Raw genomic sequence first — 20,918 nt, 5'->3', positions numbered from 1 at the left:
AAACTGTTGCGGCATGATGCACAGAAGTTGAGGACTCTCGTAAACTGCTAGTTTCTGGAGACTCAATTTCTTTGAGGGCACATTTGGTTATCTGTAATGGTTCTTTTTTTTTTTTTTTAATTTTTTTTAACATTTATTTATTTTTGAGACAGAGAAAGACAGAGCATGAACAGGGGAGGGGCAGAGAGAGAGGGAGACACAGAATCTGAAACAGGCTCCAGGCTCTGAGCAGTCAGCACAGAGCCCGACGCGGGGCTCGAACTCACGGACTGTGAGATCATGACCTGAGCCGAAGTCAGACGCTTAACCGACCGAGCCACCCAGGCGCCCCAGTAATGGTTCTTTTTATTTGTTGGAGGTTAACCAACATACACACCACACAGACTGCCTTACCTGCCCTGCTTTGGCATTTTCACATACAAAAGCTTCATAGAATCTGGGGAATTCTGGAGCATTGTCATTCACATCTAAGACTTTGATTGTGACGGAAACACTTCCAACCTGGGAAGGGTTGTCTAAAGAGAACACAAAGAAGACCAAAGGTGAGGGGTCAGCAGTCCAAGAAGGTGGCTCTTTGCTGGAATAGGTTTTCACCTTGTCAGTCCGTCTTTTTAAAGGAATGAGTAAAGAACGTGAAGATGGCAAGATAAATGCAGGGTGTGTGTGCTGCCTAGTAAGAGTGCGGTCAGAACGTAGGCGCCTGGGCAAACGAGGGGTGTGTCAGAGAGCGTGTGACGTCAGGAGTTTGAGGAGAAGAGTCTGACTCCAAGGGGGTGGCGGTATCGTAAAACGCATCTTAAAAAGAGGCTCACGCTTCAGGTTCTGGAATTAAAGACAGGTGAGTTCTGTATTCTGGGCTTGAAAACAGCCCATTTCTAATTGGATGTATACTCTGTGGCATTCTTGGCTTGATTCCTGTGGAGTAATCAGTTCCTATGGAATAATCATCGAATTATATTTCAGAAGGTTTCAAGCTATTCGCGGGAGTCCAGATAACACTGCACATTTATTTCTGCTTAGGGACTAATGAGATATTTCAGGATCAAACACACACCAAATCTGTATCTTTAGCCGGGGCAGGAGAAGTTACTCACAATCACTCACGGGGGAGAGTGTGTCTTTTTGGTCTGTCTTTTGCTTGGCAATGGCACACAAGGACAATTTCACAGCCCCAGGAATGTCCCTGCTGTCCTTTTTTGTTTTGGCCACATCCCAGGAAGACAAAATAGAAATTATAAGACACATAAATTATTCTTCCTAAATAGTTTTATGAAATCTCAGAATGCTTTATTCTTTTTTTTTCCCTTTCTTTCCCCCAAATACCTATGCTCTGCTATATTTTCCCCTTAAGTATTTCTGTTGCCTATTTACCAAAAGTGCTGACATACTTAAATTTTTTCCCATTATAACCATGGTACTTGTTTATAGAAGGAATCATGAAAATACAAAAAAAAAATCAGGGTAGATATGATCTACAACCCCACCACCGGCTGTATCCATTATATATGTAATGTTACATATGTGTCCGAAAGTATGGAAACATACACACACATGCATAGACTGCAATTAAGCAAAATTAAAAAGTTGAATTTAGAACTTTTAGGGAAGTATTATCCTGTGTCATTGAAATATGCTTTGAAGACATGTATATTAATATCTGCTGATAATCTCATTTTACTGTGTGGTTATACCAGTTTACTTAGACTCGTATTATTAGACTTCTAGGTATTTCCCACTTCCCCCCTATGTTAAAATAACACTGCGGTAGACATTTGGTGCATGGGTTTTTGTTGGTATCTATGATTATTTCTTTAAGAGGGTTATTATAAGTAGAATTCTTGAGGAAAAAGACTGAATATTTTTGATAATCTTAATTCAAAGCGTAATTGCCCATTTGCCTCTCTGAATGGCTGTACATAATTCTGCCAGTACCTCAGGGTCTGCATTTCCCTGAACTTTTACCATCACCAAGATGTTAATCTAGTTTTTAGTAGTTTTCCATTTTTACACTTATGTTCATAAATCTGCCTTTTATTAGTTTCTTTAATGTTTATTTTTGAGAGTGAGCGAGCATGAGTGGGGGAAGGGGAGAGAGAGCATGAGAGAGAGAATCCCAAGCGGGCTCCGTGCTGTCAGCGCAGAGCCTGATGCAGGAATCGAACTCATGAACTGTGAGATCATGACCTGAGCCAAGATCAAGAGTCAGATGCCTAACTGACTGAGCCACTCAGGCGCCCCATAAATCTGCCTTTTAGTGCAAGATGTCTCAAATCTTTGTATCCATGTTTGTGTGTATGTATGTGCATAGTAAGGGTGATATGTTATAAATGCTGCCTTTCATCCAGTGATAATATTTTATACTTAAGGACAGCAACCCCCTTCCCCCCCACCCATGTGCCACTCTTGCATGTGGATTATTTTGAGCTGAAGGACTTGAAGCCCTGTGGGTTCAAAACAGACTTTTGTCCCTCCCTTAACCCACAGAGAAGAATCTAAATTGGGAACTTTTCCCAGAATAAGGGTTATCAACAGATTTTATTTGAGTGACCCATCTGTATGGTCGGGCTAGCCTCTGATTACTAAACATTTGCTCTTCTTATAGTCCTGTAAAGTGCATTCCTTTCCTTTGAAATTCCAAACTCCTACCCCCTTCTCCGTAGTTCAGAATGACAGGTATAGTTCATTGTGCCTGTCTTTGGAATTTTTATGTCTGTGTGGATTCCCTGTATATACACCTGTTAAATTAGATTTTGTCTTGTTAATCTGTCTCATGTCAATTTGATTCTTAGTCCAGCTGTAAGGACCCTTGAAGGGGACAGGAATTCTTGCCCCCGACCATACTATTTGTGTGCATTCCAGTCTTATTAAGGATTCAAAGCCTTTTAGGTTTCTCAGGAATTGTCCCTTTCTTCATATAGAAGTCTAGCTCCTTGATTTAAGGATGCTATTTTTGGTATTGCTTTTGTGTAGTGTCTTGCTTTTTATTTTTTATTTTTTATTTATTTAGTTTTTAATCTCTAGCACAGGACTAGGTATATCGGAGATACTCAGTAAGTATTTGAACTAAATGCATTCACTTACTTGTATAAACCATAATTTCCGTCTCTTCCCATAAAGAATGTAATGCTCGTTCCAACAAGCTCTAGAAATGTCTACATTCTACAATGCTTATATTTTGTCACATTATGGAGATCAGTTTATTGTGTTACTTACTCATTTCCATAGCAAGGACAGTGATATTATGCCAAGAAAACTCCTCCCGATCAAGGGGTCTTGCAGTCATTAGGGCACCTGTTGTAATGTCAACATAGAAGAATCTTCCAGGGTCACTGCTTCTGTCAATGGAATATCTGCAAAAACAGATCAAATACGTTGCTTTATTTGGATAAATATACTACAGCATATTTGATGAGAGAACTGAGTGCATACTATGTGAAACATGGTGCAACGAGTTCTGAGTTATGGACCCTTGGAAGACTGCATTTGCTGTTTTTATCATGTCCAGATACAATCCCCCACCAACACCCCCCCCCCAAAAAAAAACCCATAAAAAACCAACAACAGAGTATTACTGCTTGAATTTTCTCATTCATAAGTTGAAATAAAACAGGGTACCAAGGCTTAGGGCAGTTTTAAGCCAATTAAAGATCCATTTCAGCTTTTTAAATCTTAATACTGCCCTAAGGCTTTTGGGACATTCTGAGTATCAATCTCTGCATGTCTTTGTTCAAAATGAATTTTATTTATTTAAGTTTTTGAAATGCTAGATTGGGACTGGAAAAGTTATAGTTAGTGTTTCCAGTCCCTATAATTAGTATCACCTATCGAGAAGGAAGGATTTTGCATTAGGTCCTTTGTAAACATGCTAATGACTGATCTGCTGACATACACAGTAATAGTATTTAATAGCTAGAGAGCCCTTATTCATGCAGTATTTTTAGTAGGGCGAACGAGGTTTGACTAGGTTGCATCATGTAAATAAACTTGGAATTTATGAATTTATGGGGCATAACTTGTTAGAAGATATCATGTGAGTTATATAATTAATGGTATATACAAAGCAGATGTTCCATAACCCAAATGGCTCCATTCTTGTTCAGGCAGTGCACTTCATTGCTTTTATCTTTCATGTTGAGTGTGGACCAAAATTCATCCTTACACAGGAAAAGAAGGATATTTACCTGACGGTTTCAGACCTCTCTAAGGACAGAATGCTTGCCTCATAGTTTGCTGTTGTCTGTATCCTTTGAATTATTATTTACCTGGGTACTCCATAATTCCTGTTGAACCTGATTTGGCAGTCTGACCCTTTGTGTTCTTTCATGTGGTCTCCATTTTGGGAGATTCAGTTAGTGTGGAGGGAGATTCAGACATCTGTACGTTTAAAACCCTCCATAATATGTCGCCATGATTGAGAACCATTCTTGAGAATCTGTGTAGTCCTTGGTAATGGTGAGTAATTATAATAGCTGCCATTTATGGAATACCAGATATTTTATAGCTTCTTTTAAAATTCTTATAAAATCTCTAGGAGGTGGGTATTCTCTCAATTAGCAGAAAAGAAAACTAAGAGAAGTTAAGTCACTTTCATACAGTTAAACAGCTAATAATTTGCAAAGGTAGCACATATATGTTTATATATGTACATATAAAACTACTGTAATATATTGGGTCCAGAATTCTATTTAGAGTTCTCAGCGATTACAGTGTATATCTTAAAGTTGTGGAAACTGGGGAACTGCCATTTTGATGGGAGTGATAAGTTTCTCTAGTGCATTGTTTTTCAGACTAGCGTTGAAAGAAAATGAAATAGAACATATGCATGCCAGACTGGTATGAGGGTAAATATTGATGGTAAAACTGTTTCAAATATGTACAAGGGTGTAGATATGTATATATGCACACACACGTACACATGTATGTATGTATTATGTCATGTATATGCATTATTTGGTAAAATGTTTTCTTCCAAAGACGTATTTTTTTTCTGTAGGAATTCAGAATGGCTGTTCAGAGATTATGAATTAAAGGGAAAGGTGACCACTAAGGGCTGGAGAAGTTGGAATCCTTTCAGTTATAATTCTCCAAGAGTTGGGAAATTTAAGGAAGTACATTGATGCCTTTCTCTGCTTCTGACCCTATTTAATGAACACTTACTGTAGCCAGGCACTGCTTTATACACCTTACATATATTGGCTCATTTAATACTTACAGTATCCCTAAGAGGTAGGTACAGTGTCTTGATTTGATAGGTAGGGAAACTGAGGCTTGGATTGGTTAAGTCACTTGCTCAAGATTGAAATCAAGCCTGGGCAGTTTGGTTTCCGGTTCCTGCTAACCACCACACCATTCCGCCTTAGTGCACATGGAACGTAGGGAAATTCTTCAAGGGAACACGGCCTTCTCTCTTCTTGAAGATAGATTAAGCCATGATAGCAAACTATTGGCTTCTTAATAAAGAACAACAATGCCTAAAAATTTCACTTAAAATTAATTTGGAGCGTTTCTTTTCTAGGTGTAATTAGTGATGTAGTTTTAAAGTTCACTATTTTAAGAGTTGAATTTGTCTTTGGAAAAAAGTACTGGTTGGCTCATGACAGTCTTTTCTTCAGTCAGCCATTCAGCCCACAGAGCCATAACCCTGGTGGCGGCTCTCCAAGCGGTAGGCACAGTGCCGAGACAGCCCCCGGCCTCTAGGATGCGCCAGCTTTCTACACTCAGACCTACAGCGCCACAGCAAATGGCACAGACAGTGTAGGAGATGGAGCGATAGAAGTAACTGACCGAACCCTGACGGTACTACTGCCTGGTGACACACTGAGCAGAAACACCGCAAGCTCGCCTCAGAGAAGCCTCCCTCAGCAGGTGGAACCCCCCTCCGATTTCCCAAAGCAGAAGCTACTGAATTGCGGCAGCAGTAGCATTCCCTGCTCTGGATGGGACGCCGGGCCAGTTTTCAGGAGGCAGGAGAACAAATTAAAGGTGTAGGTACAGATGGAAAATGGGGACATTGGGACACACTAGTGAATTATGTAGGTGGTTTTCCTTTCTCTAACCATAATATTCTCACCTATTATGGGCAGAATAGGCATAATATACACAGACAAAACAGCCTTCAGTGAACAATAACTAGTGTTTGTTGGGCTCCCTGCTTAATGGCTTGGCTGAGGGCACACTCGGAATTTGGGAGCGATTTGAAGGTAGGGCGTCAATGGGCAGGCTTGCTAAATCCACACACACACACACACACACACACACACACACACACAGAGCCCGCGCCCCCCCCCTCCCCCCCGCCCCCACCGTAGGAGAGGACAGGAGGGCAGGCTGTTTCCATACCAGCAGAAGTCTATTTCAGTTGCCAAATGGTTCAGTTTCCTGTTTGCCAGAAGTGCCTGTAGCATTTATTAAAAAATTTAGGAGATCCTAAATTGTTTAGGAGATACTAAACATTATATTTTTCATGTATACGTAACTAAATATTGAGATTTAGTTTTGGGATTTACTAGTAAATCACGACCAGTTTATATGCCTGAACGTGCCATAGACTTTCTAGAAAGGAGATTATGAAAGTCCTAACAATCTTTTTAAAAAATTAAATGGCCTTTTATCTATAACATTTTAACTTCAGGTGATATATTGATTTTAGGGCAATTTAATATGTGTTTTCTTTTTAGGAATATAAATCTCATTAATTTTAATAAAAATGTAGAAGATGAATTAGCCAAGGTGCATATAACATGCAAATTATTTTAAAAGAAAATAACTTCTATAGGAAAAAATAAGGATAAAATGAACAATTTGGGGAAAGATAACAGGACAGTAATTTCCAAGTGGGTTTATTAAATTATCTCCAGAGATTTGATTTTAAGTGTTTTTCCTTCTGAGAATCCAGGACCCCTGATGTTCTACTTGGGTTTAGGGACCATTCTTTACTGCTGTGAGGCTGTACAAAGAGTCAGGGACCCTAAAGCTAGCAATATGAATTCTCCTTTGCACTCAAAATGCAGAGGGAGAATTACCCCCAGTTCTGATAAGTGGAATCCCTTGCCCCCTCTGCCTGAATGCTTATCTGTTGTCTCCAGGCCTGTGGCCGTCAGGCTGTTCTTGCCAGTTTCTCTCTCAGGACCTACAGTGCTGCCCCAGAATACGCCCAGGGGACCCTGCTCTCTGCCTCTGGCCTATTCATTCACTTGGGGATTCCTCCTGACTGGGATCTATTGGAATAGAAAGCCTCTCCATTATCTACCTTCCTGATGCTGACCCACTGATGGTTTTCTTTTTCTTTTTCTTTTCTTTTTTTTTTTTTTAACGTTTATTTATTATTGAGAGACAGAGAGAGACAGAGCATGAGCAGAGGAGGGGCAGAGAGCGAAGGAGACACAGAATTTGAAACAGGCTCCAGGCTCTGAGCTGTTAGCACAGAGCCTGACGCGGGGCTTGAACCCACAAACCGCGAGATCATGACCTGAGCCGAAGTCGGATGCTTAACCGACTGAGCCACACAGGCACCCCTACTGATGGTTTTCAAAGGCCAGTCATCTGAAGCAGCATTTTCTGTTAGCCAGACAGTGTTTCTTAATTGTGTATGCCTCACTGCTCCATGGCAGTAGTGGATGTAGCCCTGTTGGTATCTTGCTTTCATTCTACATATGTCTTAAGATCATGACTTCAGTCTTGAATACTGCACATACACTCTAGGGTGTGTGTTTTCTGACTCCATTCAGTCCCTTTTGCTTGTCATTTAGCAGTGTGACTTGTCTAACAGTCATATTTCCAGTGCTAACCATGTGGAAGTCCAGAGTTAGAATCCAAAAAGAAGATGCAGAAGTATCCACTGGGTCTTCTGATTGACTATTTTAGAAATGGGCTCTGATATTTTCAAGCTTGTGTTTGTTTTACTTCTCTCTTCCCCCCCCGTAAAGTTTTATTCTCTGAAGCTTTCCTCACAGTATCTTCCCTAACATGAGTAGGTTAACTAATTGATTAGAAGATACATATATTATATCTATGATATACTATTTTATCTCTAATATATGATAGATATAATATATATGTATGTGTGTTTTCTTGCCTTCTGAAAATATGAATTTACAGAATTTGTTTCATTTATGTTATGGTTATTATGTATCATTTCTGTTGGGGATAATATAGTTTCACTAACTTTTTCCTTCCTATCATACATTTAAAAAGTTTAAGGTTGGAATATCACTTCTATAAAGTTGGTATAATTTATACTAGAAAGATTAGTTGGCTTCTAACAATCAGAGATCAGAATTCAAGCAAAATCATTTTAGCCATTTCTGTAATGCCTGAAAATGTGAAATGTTTACTAATTGGTTAGACGAAGCAGATTTCCCCCACTATAGTTATTCTCAGGAGAGAACTGTCCTCGTTGAACTGAAAAAGCACATTTTAAATACAAAATAGCACTAGGTGAAGGAAGTACCCATGATAGAAAAGGCATTTGATAAATTGGGTGCATTTAAAATGTGTTGTCTGCATGCACCAAAGCCCCAGATCCGTTTTACCATGTGGCTTCCACAATGAATGTGACAGATGGCCTCAAACAGCCTTGGAATCCTGATCTTTTGTGTTGAGCTTCAGAGGCTTGGCAGTTGCTCTGGAAGGTTGAGGTGTCAACCTGTCCACCAGCTGTTTGCACTTTGGTTCCAGAATTGATGGGAGGAAATGGCCATGGCTATAGGAGCCATTCTCCTCTGCCCCTTGATGGGGAAGCATCTTGATTGGAATCTTTAAGTTCAGAACACACTTTGGAGAGACTGATCGGAAGGCTTGAAATAGAAAGCCCTGTCTGGCCATTCTACATGGGATTGAAGCCTTGGACAGGAGTAGTTTCTATGTTTTTTCTATAGTGTGTGGAAATATATATAGTATACTTTTTTTCTAATCTTTTTAAAGTAGAAAAATGTTCCTAAAAATTGAAAGAGTGTGCGATGATCACTTTTGTATTCCTCACTAAGATTTGACAATTAAAGAACTGTTTTTTAATGTTTATTTTTGAGAGAGAGAGAGAGAGAGAGAGAAAGAGAGAGAGAGAGAATGAGCAGGGAGGGCAAAGAGAGAGCGAGACACAGAATCTGAAACAGGCCCTAGGCTCTGAGTTGTCTGCATAGAGCCTGATGTGGGGCTCAAACTCACGAGCTGTGGGATTATGACCTGAGCTGAAGTCAGATCTTCACCAACTGAGCCACTCAGGTGCCCTAAGATTTGACAGGTTTTTTTTTTTTTTTTTTAATGTTTTGGTAATCTCTGTGTCTGTCTGTGCTTTATGTGATTTGGTAGTTCTCACTGAGGATGCTTTTGACCTCCCCACCCCTTCCTCCTGGGACATTGGTAAACGTGGGGGCATTTTAGGTTGTTGCAACTCAGGGGTGCTACTGGCATTTAGTGGGTAGAGGCCAGAGATGTTGCTAAACATTGTACCATACACAGAACAGGCCATGACAACAAAGAATCCATCTCAAAATGTCACTGGGGCCATGATTGAAAACTAAGGTGTGTGTGTGTGTGCACACGTGTGCTTTTTGCTAAACCAGTTGACAGTGAGTTGCCAACATAATACTTCTAAATAACGTGAAAAGGCCGTGTTATTTAAACAGGAAGAACTAAGGAGAGTCTTCAGAAGAAGCAAAGGGAAAAAGTGCTAGAAAATGTAGGAAAGGTGAAATCTGTGGAAAAACCTGATTGAGTTGTTGGTCACATCTGGGTCCTTGGCAGAAATGATCTGTATGGTTGTTCCAATTGCCACATCCTCAGGAACCTCCACAAAATAAAAGCCAGGTTCAAATATGGGGGGCTCATCCACATCTTCCACACTGATGTGCACTGTTGTTGTGTCCTGAAATGGGCCTAGGTTCAGAAAACGCATCTCTAGGTGAGGATTGGCTCCTTCCACTTTCAAGGTGTAACTTTTCTTGCTTTCAAAACTCAGGGGCTGAAAAGTAACAGTAACAGGAAAATTGATTAGCCGTGAGCATGTATGTCAAGGTTCTAAAGGATGGCCAAGATTGACGGCTAGGGGTGGGTTTCCATCTTCATTAAAATGGTGGGAAAGAGGCAAAGGGAAAAACAAGGGAATTTTTCCTTTGTTCTGTATTTCTTGTTCTTAAGGTCCTTTTCCACAAATCGGGTAAAGAAGGTAAGGAAGATGCTAGACACCTCAGAGAATGAAGGCAGCCAGTGTCCTGATCAGGACATCTACTGTACTCTGGGCAGGCTCAACTTTAATGTGCCTCCTCTTTAATCAGCCTAGTTACCTTATCTTTAGAGATACTCCTTTGTCTGAAAAGATGTGATAATTAAGAGAGATTTTGAGGCCAGTTTCAGAATATACATATAACTGAGGCCTAAGTCTTTTCCATTGTCTTCTTAAAAAAATTCTTAAGTACAGAGGCAATTTTACTCCCAAGGAACTACCATAAGCACCTTACAAGGGTTCTCAGAGCACTGCGTTAGATCAGTGTTTGTGTATTAAGTTTACCATAGCTGTTCTCCTGTAAAAATCTCTTTTAAGAACCTAATCCGTGGCCTCATTTTACAGTTGGAGAGACTGAGACACAGGAAGCTCAGAATACTGGGCTAAGCAGACATGGTTACGTAGTGTCAGAGTAGAAATGCTGGTCTAGATTTTTTTTGAATGTTTATTTATTTTCGAGAGAGAGAGACAGAGCACAAGTGGGGTGGGGCAGAGAGGGTGAGGGAGACACATAATCCGAAGCAGGTTCCAGGCTTTGAGCTGTCAGCACAGAGCCTGATGCGAGGCTCGAACTCATGAACCGTGAGATCATGACCTGAGATAAAGTTGGATACTTAACACACTGAGCCACCCAGGTGCCCTGCTGGTCTAGATTTTTAAATTCCTCATTCAGAGGCCATCCACAAAACTTGAACTTCGTCTGGTAACATTCCATGTCATACATATAATTTTTTTGATGGTTCCTTTTTTTTAAATCTATTCATACCATAAGAATATATTCTGTCAAAAAAGATACAACATTTTAGGGTAGAAAGTGAACTTGAATGGTATCCCTTAAGAACGATCCATTTATTTTTACGTTAAAAAAAAGAATGACCCATTTATTTTTACAAAAAAAATATCAAAATGTTTTGAGCAACAATTACCTCAAAACATCACCAATAATAATAAAAAAAATCATGGCAAGTCCAACCTTTAAAATAATTACAGTGGGTAGCGAAGCAGTAACTAGAGCTTAAAAGTCACCTGTCCACTTGGCAGTGACTTAAATTTTTCTAACTAAATATTCACTGGCACTTTTTTTCATAAAATATGCTGCATGTCAGCACATTTGATGTTAGAAAGAGGCATGTGTCCATTTAATTAAGTGCTTAGCTTTTGAGAAACAGCAGAAGTGGCTTTAATTAAATTGGGTATTTTCAAATTCTAACAAAACATTGTTTTGTTGTTGTTCCCTTACTACTTGTTTTGCATTTACTTACAACCTACATTGTATTCCTTGTGTCCTGCTGTCAGCCATTCCCATTTAAACCCAGGCACCATTTCCACCAGCTTGCCTGTCTCCTTAGTTCTTAGTCAAAAGGCAAGGCTTCAGGGGTGCCTGGCTGGCTCAGTCAGTAGAGCATGCAACTCTTAATCTTGGGGTTTTGAGTTTGAGCCCCATGTTGGGTTTAGAGATAACTTAGTGAATAAGTAAATAAATAAAATGGTTTCAAAGAAGGCAAAGTTTTATTAACAGGGAAATCTACCACTCAGATTATATGATAGGAAGGAGTAGTATTACTTGAAGGAATAGTTTTACCAATTATTTATCTGTGTATTTAAAGTTTATTGATTTATCTTGAGAGGTACAGGGACAGCGTGACTGGGGCAGGGGCAGAGAGAGAGACCAAAAACCCCAAGCAGGCTGTGCACTGTCAGTGCAGAGCCCAACGAGGGGCTTGAATACAAGGAAGTGTGTGATCATGACCTAAGCCAGATGCTTAACTCACTGGGCCACCCAAGTGCCCTACGAATTCATTTTATTTATACTTACTCTCAAAATTTAGATATTCATCTATTCCTGTTAGATTACATTATGTTCTCTTAGAATTCTTGCTTATTGGCAACCCAAAGTAGGCACTGTTGTTTATGGTAGGTTTGAGCTAGGTAAAGTTTGTTTTCCGTAATTTTAAGTCATTTTGTAATTTGGTATAAATTTGTATTATTATTTTTTTAATGTTTATTTTTGACAGAGAGACAGCGTGAGCGGGAGAAGGGCAGAGAGGGAGACAAGAGAATCCAAAACAGGCTCCAGGCTCCAAGCTGGCTGCACAGAGCCCAATGCAGGGCTCGAGCTCACAAACTGTGAGATCATGACCTGAGCTGAAGTTGGATGCTCAGTTGACTGAGCCACTCAGGCACCCCATTTTGTATTTTCTTTTTAATTAAGGTCTAATTTATATACATTCAAATCCGTCTTTTTTTAGTATAAAGTTTTGTAAGTTTTAACACATAGTTATGTTTCCACTGTGATAAGATATGGAACAGTTCCATCACTGTCATTACTCCACCATTGCTCCTTGTCCAGTGGCTCCTTTGTGGTCAGTCCCTCCTACTGGCAACCACTGATCTATGTTCTGTCTCTATTATAAGAACGTAGTAGGGGCACCTGGGTGGTTGAGCATCCAACTTTGGCTCATGTCCTGACCTTGTGGTTTACGAGTTCAATCCCCGGGTTGGGCTCTGTGCTGTCAGCTCAGAGCCTGGAGCCTGCTTCAGATTGTGTCTCCCTCTCTCTCTGCCCCTCCCCCACTCACCATCTGTCTCTCTTTCTCTCTGTCTCTCACTCTCTCTCAAAAATAAAAATTAAAAAAAACATCAAAATTAAAAAAAATGTATAAATGGAGCTGTTCAGGAAATACTTTTTTGAATCTGTTCTTTCACTAGGCATGATGCGTTTGAAATTCATCCATGTTATTTTGTGAATGAATAGTCTGTCCCTTTTTATTACTATTTACTGTATGGATATGGGTGCAGCAGTTTATTTATCTCTTCTCTACTCGAGGTACATTTGGGTTGTTTCCAGTTTCTGATGGTTATGAATAAAGCTGCCATGAACATTTGCATACAGGTTTTTGTGTGAACATGGATTTTTATTTAATTTGGGTAAAAACCTAGGAGTTGGATTGTAGGATTATATGGTTAAATGTATTTTTAACTTTATAAGAAACTTCCAGACCAATTTTTATTTATATATTTTTGTAAGTTTTTTTTTTTTGGTTTTGTTTTTTTTTAGTCTTTGTGAGAGAGAGTGTGAGTGGGGGAGTGGCAGAGAGAGAGGGAGACAGAGGATCCGCAGCGCCCAGGTGGCTTTGCACTGACCACAGCAAGCCTGATGTGGGGCTTGAACCCACAAATGGTGAGATCATGACCTGAGCTGAAGTCGGATACTTAACTGACTGAGCCACCCTGGCACCCCTCCACACCAGTTTTTAAGTTTTTTTTTTTTTTTACATTTATTTATTTTTGAGAAATAGAGTGAGAGACACAGTGTGAGCAGGGAGGGGCAGAGAGGGAAGGAGACACAGAATCTGAAGCAGGCTCCAGGCTCTGAGCAAACGGTCAGCATAGAGCCTGATGCAGGGCTCGAACCCATGAACTGTGGGATCATGACCTGAGCTGAAGTCAGACGCTCAACCGACTGAGCAACCCAGGTGCCCCTCCACACCAGTTTTTAAAGTGACTGTATCATTTTGAATTCCCTCCAGGAATGCATGAAAGTTCTAGCTGCTCAACATCCTTGTCATTACTTGATTTTATCAGTTTTTCTGATTTTAGCCATCCTAGTGGATATGAAGTATCTCATTGTGGTTTTGATTTCTATTTCCCTAATGCCTAATGTTTAGCAGTTTTTTAAATCTTCTTGAAGAGTTCTTTATATATTCTCTATTCAAGTCCTTTATCTGACATGTGTTGGCAAATATTTATTCCCAACCTGTGATTAGTTGTAACAGTGCTTTTGAAGAGAAGAAACTTTTTTTTTTTTTTTTAAGAGAGAAAGAGAGACCATGTATGGGTGCTTGTGGAGGAGGGGCTGAGTGAGAGAAAAAGAGAATTTTAAACAGGCTCCATGACCAGCACAGAGCTCGATGTGGGGCTCAATCTCATGACCATGAGATCAAGACCTGAGCCGAAATCATGAGTTGGACACTTAACTGACTGAGCCACCCAGGTGCCCTGAAGAAAAGAAACTCTTAATTTTAATAAAGTCTTGTTTATCACTTTCTTATTGGGATTTTGGTGTCATATCTAAGAAATCTTTGCCTAATAAGGGTCAGAAAGATTTTCTTCCATGTTTCCTTTTAGAAATTTTATAGTTTTAGTTTATTACGTTTAGGTAAGTATATGATCCATTTTGAATTTGTTTTTGTGAGGTAGTAAAGTGGTTTCTCTTGCATGTGGATATCCAGTTGTTCCAATACTATCTGTTGAAAGGACTAAAGTGAGTTTTTAGTTATTGCTAAAATTTTTTTGGAAATAAATTACCCAGTGATGATTACATTAAGATTGTCTCCTCACTTAAATAATTTTATGATTTAAAATTGAAAGAAAGCATTGCCCGAAATACCCTAAGCTTTAAGTTGCTCACAATTGATATAGGAGTTTGACTTTTGTCTTGAAAAGTTTTTGTACTTATTTTTTAACATCAAAGAATTGTTTATTTCCATAGTCATAATAGTAAATCAAAGAAGAATAATCTTAGAACCCAAGTTCCAAATTCAAGAAATTTCCTAGACTTAGAGCACATAAGAAGAGCCATTATATTCTTGAAAATTGAACCACAAAAATTGGGCACAAAATAGTAATGTACTTTCCTTCAGCAGAATTAATTATTCCTTCCTCTGTTCCTATAGTACTTTGTCATGTTTTGTGGTTCTTTTATTACGGTTCTTCTTTCTTTGTTTTACAAATGTGACCGTGTTGGTTCTTTTCACCAAACTCAAGGGCAAAGGCTAAGAATTAGATTTTTATTCCCCAGTGCCTAGCAAGGGCCTAAAACCTGAAAGGCAGCAAAAAATGTTACATTGAATAGTGCAAAAAAGTTTTTCAGTTCAAGTATTGACGAGTATTGACAAGTACCAGTTGGGTGATAATATACACAGATTTTATGTTACAATATTTCAGTGATTTTAAGGTGTGCATCTTTTCATATTTTGACATTTTGGAAATAGAGTTGTTTCTCCAATTGATGGCATCTTACAGTTGCTTTAGGCCCAGCAGGAGATAGCATGCATGTATTTCAGCTGAGTTCTGCACATTGTTGGGACTACATGTGTTGAACTTTATTACCTTCTAAAATGTCTCCAGAAAGATTATACTATGATTTGACAATGAAACAAAAATTGTTGTGTGGGCAGAATGGCCTGGAAACAACAGCGGGGAGTAACTCTGATATTAGTGAAGCACATGTATCTGTGTCAATAAGAGCTTTTTACCAAAAAAAACCATAAGGAAGAAGAAAGCATTGTATCATTTGAATTGCAAGAGTTTTTTTTTTCTTTTTTAAAGTGCAAGAGTTTTTTTTTCTTTTATAAAACAATGATGTGATTTACATTTCATGAGCACCTTAGATTTGATGAAATATGGAAGTTTTGCTTTTTGTGGCCTGCTTAAGAGGAAAATGGGCTCCAAACAATTGCTTGTTGTGTGCTGGCAGATAGAAGACATGCTGAAGACCGGAGTAGGGCATAACGGCACGCTCGTCTAGAATAAAGAGCAATCTGAAAAATACGTGTTTCAAGTTATCTTTCAAGCATTTGAGTTAAGAGACTGGAAATCAATTGATTGATTACTTAAAAGCCAAAAAGACCCAAGATACTGGGTAGTAATCAGTGTGGTGTTATGAAGACCCAATTCTATCAATTCAACTTAATTTTTCTTTTTGAAAAAGTATGTGCTTTTTAGACAAATAATAGGGCTTATGGAAATAAATCAAAAGCAGAACTTCTGTTTCACTTTTATATGACATTATTAATGACAAAGTAGGAAGATGGGTGTGGGTCAGGCATTGGAGTGAATGTTGTTCCAAAAGTACAGACTGAGCAGTCAATAGCCTCTAAAGTATTTATTATATTTGACTTGTCCATCTACCCAACTTATTGACCTCTTTTTTAATTCTATTTCCTATCACCTCCTAAGTTCAGAAGAGAAATCCAAATGACCTTGGCAAAACTGATGCCTATTTTGATTGAATATGGATATAGTTTTAGTAATGACAATGAAAGATAGTGGTCTATCTTATAAGGTTTAATCTTTTGTCCACATAAGGGAGCTGGAGAAACAATATTGTGGGGTTCCCTTCAGATACAAAATTGTAATAGTTAGTATTTTTTTAAATAAATGGCCTATAATAAGGTCTAAGCCATATTCTAATAATTTAAAAAACACTGATATATTATTATTTAGAATTATCATATATATTAAGATACAAAATGAAATTTAAAATATATGGGGAATGCCAAAAGCTCTTTTTCTGATTGTTTAATTTTTTTAAAGAAAATTTTTGCATTAAAGAAACAATAATTCTCCAAATCTTTGAGCATTTACCTTGTGTACAGTTACCAGTCATGGTAGGCAGTGTATTATTAACTCTTTACTTGAGGCATACCACATCATAGGGGAGTGTTCTTAATCTTATGTCATATACCAAATTGGTATTACCATTTTTAGTCGTCTTTTATAATTCTAATGTGTTATTAACTCAAAGGATGAGAATAAAATAAAAAAATTGTAATATTTAAATTACATCCAGGTTTATTTGATTATTCTGAAGTTAATACCAGCACTTTACTGTTTTGAGGTCATCGTGTGCTGATTTATAAAGATTTCTGGTTGGTGGAATGCTGTTCTTTTGCTGTATTTGTATATTGCTTATGTAAATACAGGACAAACGTGAACTTTTCCCTTCTAAATCAGTGTTAATTCAACTCTGGAATAGCGTGTAGTAAAGTTGTCGTTAAAGACATTATTAACTTGTGCTCCATTCTAAGTTACGACTTTGTTGCTTTTGTCAAGGTCATCGATGATCTCCCTGTGGTTGGCTTTCAATGTTCTTACATGATCTTCAACAGCATTTGTCTTTCCCTTCTCCTGGAAACAGTTTTTAATACCTTCCAGGGTACCACACTCCCTCGATTTTCCTCCTGTTTCCCTGATCTCTCCTTCTAAGTCTCCTTGCTTATCCTTGCCCTTCTCTCTGACCTCTTCATGCTGGGGTGCTATAGGGCTCATTTCATTGTCTTCTCCGTATGTGCCCAGTCCCTTGGAATGTCATTCTGTTGGATTTGCTTTAAGCAGCATTGGTATGCTTGTGACTCCCAAATTTATATTTCCAGCCCAGAACTCTTCTCTAGACTCCATATTCCTATAACCAGTAGCTACGACACATCTCCATCTGGGTGAGATGTCCACACTTAATCCCAGTATTTGTCACCACCTGCCTGCCGCCTTCTCTACCTGCAGACTCTCCCATCTCAGTTAGAGGCAGCTCTGTTCTTGTTGCTCAGTTGGTTCTTCTCTTTCTTTCTTATCCTCATTCAGTCTGTTAGGAAATCCTGTTAGCTCTACTTTCAGATTATACCCAGATTCTGACCGCATCTCACCACCTCCATTCCTACTACCCTAGGCCAAGCCACCATCATCTCCTACCTGGATTATTGCTTCCCTGTTATGGTCTTTTTTCCACACAGCCTACAGAGTAATTCTCTTATAATGAAAGTCCAGTTATGTCATACATGTTTTGAAGTCCTCCAGGTGTTCCTTGCTTTACTCAGAGGAAGAAGTACTTAGAGTAGCCTGTAAGATCCTATAGGCTCCTATACTCTTTATAGGATCCTATACTCTTTATAGGATCCTATAAGTCAGACCGTATAGGTCTGACTTTTTTCGTCTACTAGTCTTCCCCTGTACTCAGCCTTATCAACCCCTTTGTTGCTTTTGAAACAGACTAGACAGAGCCCATCTCTGGGCCTTGGCACTGGTTTTGCCTGGAACAACATTTCCATGCCCATTCCCTGTCTGCAGGGCTCTGTGTATAGTTCTCACTGAAGTCATTTGTAGGGCACCTCCCAGGGGTGTGTGTTGTCAACCTGCCCAGCTCTGTGCTGTAACTCTACCCACTTTAAATCTTTGTATAAATGTCGCTTGTCTGTGAAGCCAGTCCCAAACACCCAATTTAAATTTAAAGTCATGTTGGCTTTTCTGATCTCACTTTTGTTCTGTTTTACTCCTCCCCACCGTGGCATTTGTCACTTCCTAGTACTATATTACTTTGTTGATTTATTTGGTATTTCAACTATCTTCTTCCCCTTTTTAGAATGTAAGCACCACAAAGGCAGATATTTTCAGTTATTTTACTTACTGTCTACATCATGCGTGTAGAGTGATACCTGGCACATAGGTAGATGCTCGACAAATATTTGTTGAATAAATAAGGTATCTTAGATGTATTTAAAGTTGAGGAGATGGAAGATTAAATCAATGAGTTTTTGAATTTATCACATATAGAGCTACTAGGACGATAAAATTTCAGTTTTTTAAGGTTTTATTTTCCACCCAGATATATCCATATGTGCTTTATGTCACAGAAAAAATTGGTTTTCAGAAAACTAATATTCAGAAAACTTGGTAATTTGTGAAGCAAAGGAATTTCAAGTGATAATACCACTCAGTAGCTATGTTTGATAAAACTTTTCCAAGCCTAATTAGCATCTGTGGATCTTCGAGTAGCAATTAAAAAATCTCTGCATGTTATTTATTGACTCATAAATAATATTATAGCTTGCTTTATTATTTATGGTGTAAAATAGTGAAATCTGAGTGTTATTCAACTGTAAATATTGATCAAGTCATTAACATCATTAGTGAATTAAGCTACCACAGTTTTTTTAAGTGATTAAGTAATGACTTAGGAGAAATGACATAATTATATTTTTATCATCACATGGTACCCTCTCTGTAAAATGATGACACAGCCAGTGTTTACATGTAAGCGAAAGGAGGTTTTTTTTTTTTTTTTAACAAGTGGAAAGAACATTTGTCTGAGGATTTAAAACATTACATACCTCTAGTGTAACAGCCCTTACTGATCTCATATATATTCTCAGCCTCCATTAACATGATTTGAAAAGAGGGGTTGCCTTACCTTCTTCACAGTTATGATGCCAACTTGGAAATTGGGATCTGTGTTAATGTCAAAGGCATCTGCACCGTCTCCATCCACGATGGTGTATTTCATCTCTGCATTGATTCCCTCATCCAAGTCCTTGGCAAATACTCTACCCACAGTGGAGCTAACTGGAGCTGATTCCAACACACTCATCTGATAATGTTCTGTGAAGAAAGGTCAGAACATGCATTCGTGTAATCTGTTGCTATAAAAAATGCCTCAATAGTGTCAAATCATATCAGACATGCTGGGCAAAATGCCTTCCTCCTGGTTTAAGAATTAAAACTTGAGTTTTACAGAGGAAAAACTGAAATCCAGACAGGCTGAGCAAACATTATGAGGTCATAGTCTATACTGGATGTTTGATAAGGAGGGACCAAAATAGCTTGACCTAATCCTAAGAATAGGACAGGATGAAGGGTGCCTGGGCAGCTCAGTTGGTTGAGAGTCCAACTTCAGCTCAGGTCATGATCTCATGGTTCATGAGTTCAAGCCCCACATCAGGCTTGCTGCTGTCTGAGCAGAGCCTGCTTCAGATCCTCTGTCCCCCCCCCCCCCCCCCCCGTGTCCCTACCCCACTCATGCTGTCTCTTAAAAATAAATGAACATTAAAAAAAAAGAATAGGACAAGATGAAAACAAAAATATTTCTTCTCCACCCCCCTTGTTAACGTTTCTATATTTTTGAGAGTGGGGGAAGGGTAGAGAGAGGGACAGAGAATCCCCTGCAGGCATCACACTGTCAGTGTAGAGTCCAACACGGGGCCTGAACCCATGAACTGTGGGATTATGATCTGAGCCAAAATCACGAGTCAGACGCTTAACTGACTGAGCCACCCAGGTGTCCCCAAAATATTTCTTCTCTCAGTGACTCTACCTTCAGAGTGGAAGGAATTATCTTGCTTTCCAATCTTTCGGTCCCTCCTAATGAACTATTTCCCCAAATGTTAATTCCTTCTGACAAAGGAAAAAATATGATTGCAAAGTATGTATTTATTCTGTTCACACTTGAAATGCCCACGTTTTCCTTCGTGGCCTGGCCAGCATATGGAGTTTCTAGCTCTGTCCACTTGCCCATATTTAGTGGGGATCAGTGAGCTCTAAATGAGGAACAGCCACAAAGAGCAGCTCCAGCTACTCTACGACCAGCTTCCAGCTCCGTGTGTTGTCCATCAGTGCGTCCTTGCCCTCAGCCCTGCCCACTGCAGACCTCTGTTGTGTCTTGTTCTCTTGTTCCAGGTTAGAATATCCCAAAAGTCGTCACATCTGTGAGAATCTCAGAGTTGGAAATGTTCTCCTTTTCAACTTGATATTTTGAATTCACAATTAAATTTAGTTCATTTTCATTTTCAAAGAGTTGTGTCTTCACTAACTTACCTTCTCTGGGGCTCAACTTTTTGACGTTCTTCATTATTTTGTCAATCAAAATGTGACTGACTAAATAACAAAGAAAATCACACAATCACATTTTCAGTATGTTCATGGTCTCTTATTCTAATATGTATTGGCAAGCTACAGGGAAGCCTGGGATGTAAGGGCTTGAGTTTCACAAAGATTTGGGGAGGTTGATAGCACCCAACCAGCTCACAGCACCCTCCCTTGTACAGGAAAAGAAATAAAGCCTGTTCTTTGCAAATATGAGCCAGGAAATTGCTAAGTTCTGTACTAAGCTGGCAGGCACTTGGATTTCATGATCTCTTTCCATTCTCTT

General features: G+C 39.0%; 1 protein-coding gene across 3 annotated transcripts in view; it reads right to left on the bottom strand.

Annotated features, from left to right (window-relative positions):
* Window positions 1–20,918, bottom strand: part of CDH20 (cadherin 20) — a 207,156-nt gene that overhangs the window by 14,950 nt on the left and 171,288 nt on the right. For all 3 annotated transcript variants that reach the window (XM_027069095.2, XM_027069091.2, XM_027069092.2), the window contains exons 6-9: window positions 19,185–19,372; window positions 9,705–9,958; window positions 3,214–3,350; window positions 394–515 (exon numbers count right to left, since the gene is read on the bottom strand). In XM_027069095.2, coding sequence (XP_026924896.1) covers window positions 394–515; window positions 3,214–3,350; window positions 9,705–9,958; window positions 19,185–19,372 — 701 coding nt within the window. The remainder of the gene's footprint in view (window positions 1–393; window positions 516–3,213; window positions 3,351–9,704; window positions 9,959–19,184; window positions 19,373–20,918) is intronic.

The sequence above is a fragment of the Acinonyx jubatus genome, chromosome D3 (genome assembly GCF_027475565.1).
Source record: "Acinonyx jubatus isolate Ajub_Pintada_27869175 chromosome D3, VMU_Ajub_asm_v1.0, whole genome shotgun sequence".
NCBI classification, from domain to species: Eukaryota; Metazoa; Chordata; class Mammalia; order Carnivora; family Felidae; genus Acinonyx; species Acinonyx jubatus.
The sequence above is the reverse complement of the archived record's forward strand: the minus strand, read 5'-3'. Positions and strand labels throughout refer to the sequence as shown.